General features: G+C 33.2%; 1 protein-coding gene across 1 annotated transcript; it reads left to right on the forward strand.

The window, feature by feature from the left end:
- Positions 1-1,784: 1,784 nt before the first annotated feature.
- LOC104904847 (serine carboxypeptidase-like 18) lies at positions 1,785-10,282 on the forward strand. The gene is made up of 14 exons (XM_010693244.4): positions 1,785-1,992; positions 2,084-2,220; positions 6,759-6,838; positions 6,957-7,079; positions 7,271-7,373; positions 7,473-7,510; positions 7,604-7,705; positions 7,962-8,048; positions 8,127-8,276; positions 8,350-8,421; positions 8,734-8,852; positions 8,950-9,075; positions 9,172-9,229; positions 9,889-10,282. Exons 1-14 carry the CDS (start codon positions 1,844-1,846, stop codon positions 9,970-9,972), a joined length of 1,428 nt encoding a protein of 475 aa, XP_010691546.2. The 5' UTR covers positions 1,785-1,843; the 3' UTR covers positions 9,973-10,282.
- Positions 10,283-13,726: the final 3,444 nt, after the last annotated feature.

Consider the following 13,726-nt stretch of genomic DNA (forward strand, 5'->3'; position numbering starts at 1 on the left):
TATCGGGTCGGAGGGATCAGTGCTGGGAAGCTGAAGATCCGCGCCAGCTCGAATGGTCTATAGGGAAGAAGGACGTAGCCAATGTGCAAACTATTGTTGTAGATGGTGCATGGAAGAAAAATGCTCGTTCTAACCAGTGTCAAGCGGCTATTGCATGGAAGAACCTAAACAATGATCCTAGAGAAGAATCAGCGACGAAGATTTTTGCGAACTCTGCTGTCCAAACGGAAGCTTATGCGGTTTTGAAAGCAATCTCGAACATGGAATGGAGAAGTGCGGATCTCATAATAAAATCAGATAATAGTGAAGTTATCATGGCTCTAAAAAGCAAGCTCGGCACAAATCAAAACATTGACAACATCATTCGGGACATTAGGAGAAAAGCTAATAGTTTCTTGTTTATTTCTTGCATTAAGGTAAGTAGAGAGGAGGTGAAATTAGCTCATAATCTTGCTATTTTGGCAAGAAAGAGCTAACCTCCTTTTCTATCCTTTATTTACCCTTTGTTAAAAAAAAAAATATGCCTTTTGTCAAGTGTTATATGTTCTTCCAAACCCAATTTCTTTCCATCACTCACTTTAAGGATCTGTTTTTCCCAATTTATTTTCAATTCAGTTCAGTTCAATTCAGTTTAGTTCAGCTCAACTCTAGACAATACTTTTACTCTCACATATGACATATCACTATTCATTTCAGTTCAATTCAGCTGTTTTATGCCAAAGAGAACATGCCCTAAGTCATATTCAACCTCTTCTAAGTTCTAATATCTATATATAAATATTAAACACAAATATCTAAATCCAAAATCTTAAAACTACAAATCAAATCATCACGAAAAATCAATTTGGCTTGCGGTTTGGTGTGACCCACATGAAACTACTCCACACGACACTCTAAAGAACACTAACTACTACAACACTTAAAATTGTTAATACTTCCTTCGTTTCATAATACTCGCTACACTTTTCATTATGGGAAGTTTCACATTACTTGCTACACTTCCTTTTTGGGCAATAAAATTTCTCTCTCTCTCTTCTCTCACATGGGTTCTTTTTCTTTTTAATCTCTACCTAGATCTCTCTTCTCTAAAAATTGTCTGGAAGTTCATGAATTGAGAAGTGCAACGAGTAATATGAAACGGATGAAGTACGTTGAATTGTTGATCAAATTCAAACCAACCCAATATATAAAATACTATAGATTCTATAATTACAACTTACCAGCATTTTCTTAACGGGCCATATGAAATGCACGTTTGGTAATACTTCAATTCATTATCTTATTTATCCATTAATAACAACGATGTTTTCGCCTAGTGGTTAAGATTGAATCATTGAGGTATTGTTAACAATAATAGGTCACAGATTTGAACCCTTTCCCTTCTTTGTACTTTGTATTCCTAAACAAATGAGGGCCCTACTTTCCAAAATGTGATACTTTCCGTCTTTCTCCGTCTTACAATATAGTTTATTTTTTATATTTTGGGTGTCCCAAAATATAGTTCTTATTTCTATATTTAAATCCATATTTTCCTGTAATTTGCTTCTTGAAATTAGTTTTTTGCTTGTTTTTATTCAACCCAAATGTTACCGTTAATGTCTTTTCACCAATTATTCTCCATTATCTCTCCTAAAATCATCTTTTCTCATATCACATTTATCTAAATAAATAAAAATATTTATTATCCCTCTTAAATTTTACTCACCTTCATCTTCGTGAAAAATAGAATAAAAAAACTATATTTTAGACCGGAGGTAGCAATAAACTACTAGCAGACATCAGATAATATAAAAGCATTACAGTTGACATTTTCTAGTCCCAACGAGCAAAGCAAAATTAGCCAATGATGAGTTTCCACGGCCACAATCACATGATGTTCTTCATCTTCGTATTCCTCGCCGTCGCTTTGTTATCGGCGCCGGCAAACTCCGGCGAAACCGTCGATTATCTCCCTGGATTTTCCGGCAAGCTCCCTTTCAATCTTCAAACTGGGTAAATTGTTTTTTTCACTTATATTTTTCTTAGTTTAAAGTTTATATTTTTGGTTAAAATAAGAGTGTACTGTAATTAATTTGTGAAATAGATACATAAAAGTTGGAGATTCAGAGATGTTCTACTACTTTGTAGAATCACAAGGAAATCCAAAGCAAGATCCTTTGCTTCTTTGGCTTACTGGAGGCCCTGGTTGCTCTTCTTGGAATAGTCTTGTTTATGAAATTGGTAATCTTTTTTCAACTACATTTTGTTTTCTCTCTCCTCTTTTTGGCCCAACTAAATTAATTATTATTAGTTTGAATCATTGCTTAACTTTTCTGGGTATTTTTTGCATTATTAGTAGATTTGGTAAGGTTGTTCTTATAATTTCTTGGGTAAATTGTTAGTATCTACTCCCTTAGTTTCTTTTTAATGGTTACAGTTTGAGTTTTTTTTAAGGAAAATGATATACGTAGCCCTAAGGGTTATGTATAAGGTGCTTAAAATGAAAATAAAATATTGAATCAAGCATTTATTACATCAATTGATGTGAAAATGTGTCTTGAATTCTTAAACTGTTTCCATTTAAAGAAATGTACTCCCTCCGTCCCATAATATAAGTCCTGATTCTATTTTTACGCGGGAATTAAGGTAAAGTGGAATCTTGTTTTATTTTGGATAAAAATATTCATTTTTATTGGGAAACACTTACATTATTATATCTTTGTAACAAAAAATAAAAATTGAACATTAATGTTGTATGGTTTAATGTGTAGAGGAGTTTAATAGGGTAGAAGATTCCAATTTGTCATTAATTATAGTGCATTGGAAGCTGAAATTATGAGGGCATTTTGAGAATAAAATTATTTTCATGAGGGTATTTTGGGCATAATTATTGATTGAAAATAGAAATAGGACTTATATTTTGGGACACCTTATAAGGAAACAAGACTTATATTATGGGACGGAGGGAGTATTTAATGCTTTAGGACTACATATAACATTACCTTTTTTTTAATTATGTGTGATTAATAGGTAATGAAAAATATAATCATGTCAGACTTTTTTTGATTCGTCTCCATATACATATGGAATATCAATTTTGTATAAATTTTACGAATGCAAATTTAGCGATATTAATGTTTAAACATTTACATCGGCAGATAGAAAAAAGGTAAAGTGTAATTATTAAAAGGAAACGAAGTTAGTAGTTAGTAGTAAATCTTCCTAGCTGAAAAACAAAACTTAGTTACTGGTTTATCAGAGGGGGCTTCGAATGAAGTCCAACCTGGAACTGGATTTGATGGGGCTGCTGTTTGTAGTAACCTTTTGCTTTAAGTAATATTATCCTTCTTTTCAAAAAAAAAAGTAAGTAGTAATGGTTGAAGTTTTTTTTTTTGCTAGCTCATTTGATTTGGAATTGATTGAAGATTTGTGTCCTAAATTCAACTCTTAATAATAAAAAGAGAATTAAATATGCCAGCTTGAGGAAAACGACCGAAATCGTAATGGAGCGGAAAAGGGAAGTCCACGTATGTTGCCTGTAGCGGGCCTGTCCTGCATGTTTTCCTCGAGGGGGGAAACTTCTCCTAATTATAGAGCTCATAAATTGCATTGTTTAATAGTTTTACTCCCTTCGCTTTTATTTATTTATTACATTTTAGTTTACACAAGAATTTATGAGATGTCATTTTTATTCTTTTTTAGTGTACTTTATGACCCCTTTAACATTAAATAGGGTGGGAAAAGGGAAAAAAATAGTACTTTTTGGTAGAAGAAGAGGGGAAAAAAATACTTCCTCCGTTTTTTTTAGATGTTACACTTTCTATTTTAGGAAATTTTAAATTAGATGTTACACTTTTATTTTGGGTAATAAGTTCTCTCTATCTCTCTCCTATCACATGTTCACATGGGGCCCTTTTGTTTTTCATTCTCTCTATCTCTCTCCACTCCAAAAATTACCTAGGAGTCCGTGATTTGAAAAGTGTAACATCTAATAAAAAACGGAGGAAGTATTACTTTTTGGTGGGCCAAGTTTCCTAATAAGGAAATGTAGTAAATAAAAAAAAACAACCATTTTTGGAAAATGTAGCAAATAAGGCTATGTTCAGTTCACCTTATTTTTGCTTATTTCAGATCTAATCAGATCAGATCAGAAAAAATAAATTCAGATCAGTTCAGATCATGCTTATATTTAAAAATTATTATTACCATTAAATATCTTTCATTACATATTAGTAAAAATTATAATAATTGAATATTAATAAAATACTCATTGAGACGAATCAAACAAGACCCTACATGATTATATTTTTTTTATATATTGAGAAAAATCTAAAAGATAAGATCTTGTAATCAGATCAGATCAGAAAAAATAAGTTCAGATCAGATCAGATAAGTTTAGATCAGAAAATTTCAGGTGAACATAGGCTAAATAAAAGCAGATGGAGTATTTATTAAAATTTACAAGTTTTTTCGACTTTCTTCTCCATTAACAAGAAGGTACCTTTTGCTATACATACTAATATGTTCTCCATTAACTAGCATTTTTTGCACGCTATGCGTGCGTGTCCTATTAATTTTTTTGTTTTTCACAATTAGTTATTCATCAGTGTTATAAAAAAATTGATTTGAAAATACATTTTAAATAATTGTTAACTTTTTACTATATTTTTCTTAAATCAATGTTTCATTGGTTTTATTAGTTATTTGTTCATCATTATTATTCAAATATATTATTGAGAGAAAGAACTATACATTAGGAGCAAGTCTATGCTCAAATAAAGTGGAAGAATGTATGTATCAGGTTCAATTATCGAAAAGAGTTTGATTTATATAATAGAGATAACCGAAGAATAATCAACATTTAGGTTTTAAAATATTATGAGTATAATTATTAATATGAAATTAAATTTTTATTTTTTTTCTAATTGTGTCAAAAAAAATTCCACACGTAGGTAATAAGAGGAAATCATTCTCCTTGATTTAATATTTAACTAGTTATTATTCCTGGGCTACGTCCCGGGTAAGAAAAATTTTATTTATTAATACTATAAATTAAGATGATAACACTAAATGTTATTTGGTCTAGTGGTTAAGAGTTTAGTATATGTTTTTGAGGTCTCGTGATCAAAACCTATACTATGCAATTTCTATTATTCTAAATTGTTGTGGATTACATGGAGTAAAACTCCCTTAGGGAGAGTGCCACATGGCACCGTTTTTTGTTTGCGCACGCCTTTTAATATATTAGTATAGATTGAAATTTCAAATTCAATTCCATTGTTAACTTGTTCAACATATATGGCAAGTTGGAAGAAGAAAAGATTTATATGACAATTTAATTTCATTAAGGGCATATTAGACTTTTTATAAGATGACACCATCTTCCTCCCCCTTCACTTATATAATAGAGATATGTTCTTAATAGAGTGAGAATATAGCCCAGTGTTACTCCGACACCTTCATTCACCTAAAAACGGGTTGTTGTGTCGTGGCGTGTCCGACACGACACTTTACTTGGATATTTCATTTTAAGCTAAAAACTTGATTTTTTTTCTACAAAATAGCTGAGTCGGACACTTGGACACCCGTATTCGAGTAGACACTCAATTCGTGTTTGAGTAACATAGCTATAGCCTATATGACTAATTTTTGTAATATATTAAAAGGTGTTACCGAACAAGGAAGTGTTGCAAATGCATGGTATGAGATTTGATCTCATGACCTCAAGTTTGTATACTAAAATCTTAACGACTTAACCACTAAACCAAGTAATGTTTGGTGTTATAATTTCAAAGTAAAATGCTATTAAATGAAAATTAGGATTACCCGGGGCAATATCCCGGACCTAAAAACTAGTAATAATATTTATTGTGCCCACACTTTTTTTTTTAATCTCATATTTAACTTGCTAAAATCTAGCCAAATGAAGTTGTTCTTCATAGTTCATGATGCCTTTTATGTCCCTACTTATATGTTTGATTATAGTCTTGGGGTAATTTCTAGTATTTGGTTGACTCAGGTTAAGTATAGCCAATGGTAAAGTAAAGTGGTTAAGACACTTGGATCATAGTAAAGTGGGATGAAACATTTTTAAGGAAACTATCCTTAAAAGAAAAATTGGAAAATGAAGCATAAATATAAGGATGGAAGGAGTAATGGAGTGTTATCAGCCGAATGGCGCTTCTTTCGACCATAATATAGCATTTGTTCTTTTCAATTGAATTCTCCTTATCAGCTGAATGGAGCATCTTTTGACCATAAACATGTTCTAAAATTATTGATTCTTGTTTGAACTTATCTTTGTTGTAATATATGAACTTAGTACGTATCCAATAAATGAACATAGTACGTAGCCATTGCAGAGCTTATCACACCTTACCTGAAAATAGACAACATAAGCCAAGGAAGCTTGGTGTAGGTGGTAGGATACCAACCTCTTATCTTGGAGGTCATGATGGATTCAATGTATGAATATTTATTCTCTGTGAGATAGTTAGGTTGGAACATTTCATGCTATGATGTTCAATGCATCATAGGTTACTTTGTGCATAGACCTTCACGCAGGACCTGCATTTATATGACTAAGTCGCTTATCACTAGACAATAGCTTATGCTGATTATCTTTGCTATTGCTCCAGATGATATAAGATATATATGACTTAATTTCTGAATGATGATTTAGAGAAATTTCCGCATGTTTGCTGTCATAATAGAAAGACTATGGAGATGATACATACTAAAGTAATCTAAGTTCACTTGGCTTATTTGAAATATGACAGGGCCACTACAATTTGACCTTGATGAATCATTGGAAGGCATTCTTCCCGTGTTGAGATCTTATGAATATTCGTGGACTAAGGTAAGGATGAAGGAAGGAAAAGAACAACAGAAAGTTAGAAAGTAAACGCTGAGCTCCCAAGTCTACGTTCCTTGTTCGTATGATAGGGTACTGAAATGGAATTGTGCTTAATATGCAGAGTGCTAGCATAATATTTCTGGACTCACCTGTTGGAACAGGCTTCTCCTATTCAACAACTCAAGAACGATGGGCGAGCTCAGACACAAAAGCAGCGAACGAAACTTATCACTTTTTGATGCAGGTGCACATCAAGAAATGTGATCATGATTTGCTTGTCAGGATAACCATAAATTATGATCGTACAATATACTTTTAACAAAATTTGTAATATGTCATGCATTTATGCCACTAAAGTGATGTTAATATTTAATTTTTTTCCCATATAAAAGAAAAAGAAATTGAAGAAATTTGATTTCTGAACTCCTGTTGCAGTGGGTGGCAGAAAATCCCCAATACCTTGAGGTTCCCTTCTATGTGGGTGGTGATGGATACTCTGGAATAATTGTTCCGCTGATCACAAATTTAGTAATAGAAGGTACTTTTCTCTTCGTATAATTTGTATTTGTCTCAATGTTCCTATCTCATATAATGTCGAGAATTTGATGATCTCTCATGAATTTTTTTTTCTGAACAGGTAATGAAGCCGGAGTGCAACCACACTTAAACCTAAAGGTCATATTACCTAGATTCATATGTATACTTAAATTCTCTTGAAAGCTTTATACATCACTAGGTACATGCTCTTATCTTTTTTGGTGATTGCAGGGATATTTAGTGGGAAGCCCAAATACAGATGATTTCATTGACTCAAATTCGAAAGTAGAGTTCGCTCATAGGATGGCCCTCATATCAGATAAAACTTATAATGTAATTGCCATAAAAATAAATGATTTTTTAGTTATGAAGTATAAAGGAAGCTACAACTAGCTATATGTTAGCTTGTTGCACTTCCGTTCCATGAGGCGTCGTTCTTTTCACCAGAAATATCCTTATCTGAACTTATTATTAGCCCTTGATCGAACTTTCTTCTTTAGGTGAAAAGAACAAAGCTAAAGTGGAAGTATTCGTTTACATTTATTGTCATAATTTTGTAATTAGTTTATGTGTTTCCTTGATCCTGCAGAATGCCAAGAACTATTGCAAAAAGAACTATGTAGATGTGGATCCAGATAACACACAATGTGTCCTTGCTCTTGATGATTATGAAAATGTTCGTAAAATTCCGTTTGCCAAGAATAAACTTTAGTGCTCATAAAATTCAAGGATGTAAAATTTAGTCTTTTCTCAGTGTGTCAGGGGCATATGGCCTAACCACATTCTAGAGCCAAAATGTACACTTGGTAGGCCACAAGATGATAGATGGACTAGAAGATCTCTTCAGGAGGATCCCAACGAATTCATTCTTTCAGTCCCTCAAGTTTCAAATCTTTGGTGCCGGGTATGCTCCTTGTGAATCTTGCTCTTTTGGACCTTTTCATTCTTTCAATCATTCAACAGTTCTCTTCTTGCAGAGTTTCAACTATGGTCTGTCTGACACTTGGGCAAACGATGAAGCAGTCCAGGATGCTTTGCACGTCCGCAAGGTATAATCATGTTTCTTTGATCTTTGACATGAAAGAAAATACTCACCGCGTTATAGATTAGTTTGAACACTTATAAGAGCACAAAGTTGGAAGAGAATTGGTGGGACCAAGCGAAAATATGAAGTGTTCGAACTTTTTCTAGACTAGATAAAAGCAAAAATGTTCAAACTAATGTGGTAAGGAGAGTCTATTGTAGAATGAGCTTCTCCTTTTTACTCACAACATTTGGTTTGTCTCAGGTTTCAAGGTTTGGTGTTGAATAGAAAAAATATATGACTAATCTTCCTAATGTTTCGTAAACGTTGCAAGTAGGGAACTGTAAACGAATGGAGCAGGTGCAACAAGACTATATCATACACAAAAGATCAACCAAGTGTTGTTCAAGTACATCAAAATCTCACTAACTATAACCTAAGGTTATTAGTATACAGGTAGATATATTCGAAGGTTTCCTTTTTTTTCTTTTGCTTGATTCACGTTATATAAATGAATTCTGCTTATATATTGTTTATTTTCTGTCTCAACTAGTGGTGACCGAGACATGGTTGTTACGTTTGTTGGAGTCGTGCAATGGATAAAATCCATCATAAATTCAGTTAATCTAACTCTTTCAGACAGATGGCGTCCGTGGTTTGTTGATGCTCAAGTTGGAGGGTAAATTATTTGAGTTCATTTTTTTTTCCTAGCTTTAGCATTGCTTCGTTCTTCAATGAACACATTAAGTACTTTTTCAATACTGAAATGGTGTAGGTATACAAGGAAATATGAGAAGAATTCAGCTTATTTTCTGACATATGCAACTGTGAAGGTAAATTACAAACTCATGACATGTTAATATATAAAGATAATATTGCTTTCATTAAGACTATGTTTGGTTGGAAGTAAATCTTCTTCCAGTCCTCTCTGTTTGGTTTGCTGAAGGGTGAAAATAGTTTCCTCGAGAGGTGTATTTTTTTCCATCCTCTCCTCCATTATCCGTCATCCAAACAACGAAACATGAAGTTCTAAGACTAATTTTACAGTTGAAACTAGTTATTAGGCCCGGGCTAGGCCCCAGGTAATTCATTTATTAATATAATACTTTATGAAAATAATGCTAAATACAACTTAGTCTAGTGGTTAGAACTTTAGTATATGTACTTGAGGTCTCGGGATCAAATCCTATACTATGCAATTTCTTAATTTTTTTATTGTACATGGATTACATGAACTAAAACTCCCTAGGGAGAGCGTCACGTGGCACAGTTTCTTGTTTTCGCACGCCTTTTAATATATTTGTATAGATATACTTTCCATAGAAAACAATTTTCAGTTCAAAATGTTGTCCTCCGAACCAAACGACGACATTATGTTTTTGCAAGTGTTAGATTACGTATATAGACGTGAAATTTCCCTACTCTGTAGCGATGACATTGTATATAAAGAGGATAAACGATTGTAATCTTTGAATATTTGATGGTTGTTCAGGGTGGAGGTCACACAGCTGCAGAATACTACCGTAGAGAATGCTATGAGATGTTCAGGAGATGGGTGTCACTTTATCCTCTATGATGCAGACCTTTTATTTGGTTTTGCAAGTTCATTTCTGTACTTCCACTTAAGCTGAACTATTATTATGATTTGTAGCTTTCTCTTCCCTTTTTTTGTTGTAAATTTTGTAAAAAAAAATATGAGGTGTGCAAGAAGTAAGTTGCAAATATGCAATCGAACTATTTACACCTTATAAATAGAGATTATTATTGGACAAAAATTATGTAATTACAATTGATTCATTCCCCATTCCTCATAGTCTCATACCTATAGAGCGTCGAACATTTTTGAGTTCTAAGAAACATAATCAAATACGTATTCTCTTGTTTAATTTTCCCTCAATTTGTTATCGTTAATTGGTCGTAATGAATTTCCCTAGTTTATTACCTTTCTTTCCTTCATCAAATAACAAATTTCATTTGTTTGGTGGAAACGGTTCCTTTTCTTGCCCTTTCAAAACTTGAACGGTTTAACCAGATTTTCAATAAAGATAATAAGTTTTGTTACCATTTTACTCATATATTTCATTCCATTCTATGACTTAGGCTATGTTTAGTTCACCTGAAATTTTCTGATCTGAACTTATCTGATCTGATTTGATCTGAACTGATCTGATAACAAGATCTTATCTTTTAGATTTTTCTCAATGTCATGTGGGGTCTTGTTTGATTCGTCTCAATGAGTACTTTATTAATATTCAATTATTATAATTTTTACTAATATGTAATGAAAGATTTAGTAATATTTAAATATAAGCATGATCTGAACTAATCTTATTTGAACTTATTTTTTCTGATCTGATCTGATTAGATCTGAAATAAGCAAAAATAAGGTAAACTGAACATAGCCTTATATGGTTAAACCTAACTTGCTCTAAGTGTAAATAAATTGTTAATAGAAACTGATGGTGGCCTAGTAGGTAAAAAAGGGAGCTATAAGTTTTAGGGACTAAGCTGGCTTTATTATGCTCTGTTCTTTTAGATTAGACTGGATTTGAATTTAATTGAATTAAACTAAATTTATAAGAATTGAACTAAATTTTAATCAATATATATAGTGTTTACAAAATAATAATTCTAATCATGTTAGTAATTCAAACTATATAGGAATTAATATAATATTCTAAAATTTTATATCTATTTTATGAAATTTATTTTGTCATAATAAGATTTTATATTCTGAAAAATAAATTAAAATTATAACAAATCAGATTTTTTTTCTAGAAATTCGTTTTTTTTATAATACCAAATTTTTACCCTTTTAAAAAAAATCGAAATCAGAACTTTTTTTTCAGCAAATCAGATTTTCCTCCAAAAACAAAAATAGAGAAAAAGAAAATTCTGAAAATATAACTTGAATAGGTTTTGAAAGAGGATTAGATTTTGCAATACTTATCTTTTAGTGAAAATCCTAAATCTATATACCTATATATATATATCCCAAATCACTCAAAACAATTCTCAGGTAATACATTTTCTTCATCTCTTCGGTAAATTCCAATTTCGAATATATGATCTTCACCATTGTTGTTTTCAAAGATTTCAACCAAAAAAAATATATTTCAAAATCCGACACCGCAACTGCGACGACTTGGCCGGAATACGGCGAGTCGGCGATTCTTCTTCTCTTTTCTTCTTTCTCTTTCTTCTTTCTCTTTCTTCTTCTTTCTTTCTTCTTTCTCTTTCTTCTTTCTCTTTCTTCTGGTTCGTCTGCTTGTTACTTTTGATTTTTTTTTTAAATACCTTTATCCTTTATACAGAACTTGTCTTGGATAGTTGTATACAAGTTTTGTGAATTGGTGACTTGACCGTGACATGCTTGTCAAAATTGCTTTATTTTTCTTTCATTTTCTTCTTATTGTTTTATTGTTTTATTGTTTTTGTCCTCTTCTTTATTTTATTTGGCAAAGAACCCAACAAATTTTTTCTTGATTTGAATATTTTGACTTTGGTTAATTATTTTTCTCAAGTGATTAATTTTAGGTAAATATTATTTTTTGCAGACAGAAATTTCGTAGATGGCGACTTTTAGTTGATATTGTTGTACTTGGGACGCGTTTGAGGTAATTTACAATGTCCATCAATACTTAGAATCCCGTTAGGAATTATATATACGATATGTAATTGATGTAACTATGTGATTATATCATTATATGTTAAGTTTGATATATATTATATGACATGAATAATAATAGTACTTGTATGACTAAAGTTGATTATTGTTATTAGTACTATTTCCCCTATATATATGTATTTACTAGTATGATTAATTCTATTGGATTTGTTAATGTAACTATTGTACCATCATACTAAAACTATACTAATATGGATAATGAAATTTAATGGGTACAACTAGTGAATTAATGATGTTATGAACAATTTTATAAGTTGACATTGTGACTTTATGAAGCTATAATGATGCACCTATTGGTACTATGAATTATGGACATTGATTATTATAATTTTAGAAAGTGATTGAGTTGGAAAAAATATTTATTGAACTAAATTTGTAGTGTTTAATGTGATATTTGATGTGCCATGTAATACTCCGTATTTTTGGGAGTTATTCTTTTATAAATAAGAAAATATAAAGAACAAAGCGAAAGTATTTTAATATTATTTAAAGAAAACGTAGAGTTTGGGTAAGCCTACAGTTATACTTTAACTATACAATTAATTTATATTATGATTGGTTTTGTTTTATTTTCGAAATAAATAAAATAAGAAATAGGAATTTGATTTGGAAACAAATCTTATTACACTTAGGTTGTTGATGCTATAAATAGGAGAGAATAGGGAAAAAAAATAAAAACCCAAAAAAACCCTTAACTTCATTAGTTGTTTCCTCCCTTCCTCCCTCAAAGATTTCTCTCTCCTCTCTTCTTCTCCCTCGTCACTATCATCCTCTCCTCCCCTCGGTTCGTCAGCCTTCGAGAAGATCGTGCTACTGTCGTCGAATTGAGGGTCGAGGTTGTGCGTTGGGTGTTGCGTGCGAGCGAGGGTGCGAGGCTGTGCAGTGATTGTGCGAGCGTCGAGACGAGCGAGAGGGTGAGCATTCGAGGGTTTGTGCAACACGATTGTGCGAAGTCTTCTGCGGGTCGAGTCAAGTGTGTGGGATGTGTGTGTGGGATGTGTGTGAGTCGAGGGGATGTGCGAGGCTCACGCTGTGAGACGCGAGTGTGTGCGAGCCAACGGCTTGTGCGACGCGAGTGCGGAGCGTCAACTGTGTGCGAGGCCAGGGGCTTGTGTGACGCTGATGTGCGAGACAACGGACGTGCGTTGTGTGCGAGTGTGCTGAGGAGCGTCTGTGCGATGCTTCGTGGGGCTGTGCTTGGTGTTGCAACTCGTGTTGCTGTCGAAAAAATATATTTTTATAGCCCAATTTACCCTTTCCTCTTTCCCCCACCACCAACCTTCTGCCATTTCACCTTCTCTTTTCCCCACCACCCCACCACCACGTACCTTCCCACTATCACCGTCGTCACACACCGTAGCCACCTCGCAGCGAATTTTTTTTAAATTGTAGAACGTCCCGGAAGGACGTTCAGTCCATGGGCTGATCGTCCTGGCCGGACGATCGCCCCATGGGCTGAACGTCCTGGCCGGACGATCGCCCCATGGGCTGAACGTCTTGCCGGGACGTTCTACAATTTAAAAAAATTTCGCTGCGAGGTGGTCGGCTGCGGTGTGCGACACTGCGACGTCACGCTGGGTGAGGGTGTGGTGGTACGTAAACAATGAAGGAGAGATAGAGAGAGAGGGGTAATTTCAGTGGA

Source organism: Beta vulgaris, chromosome 9 (assembly GCF_026745355.1).
Source record: "Beta vulgaris subsp. vulgaris cultivar EL10 chromosome 9, EL10.2, whole genome shotgun sequence".
Taxonomy (NCBI): Eukaryota; Viridiplantae; Streptophyta; class Magnoliopsida; order Caryophyllales; family Amaranthaceae; genus Beta; species Beta vulgaris.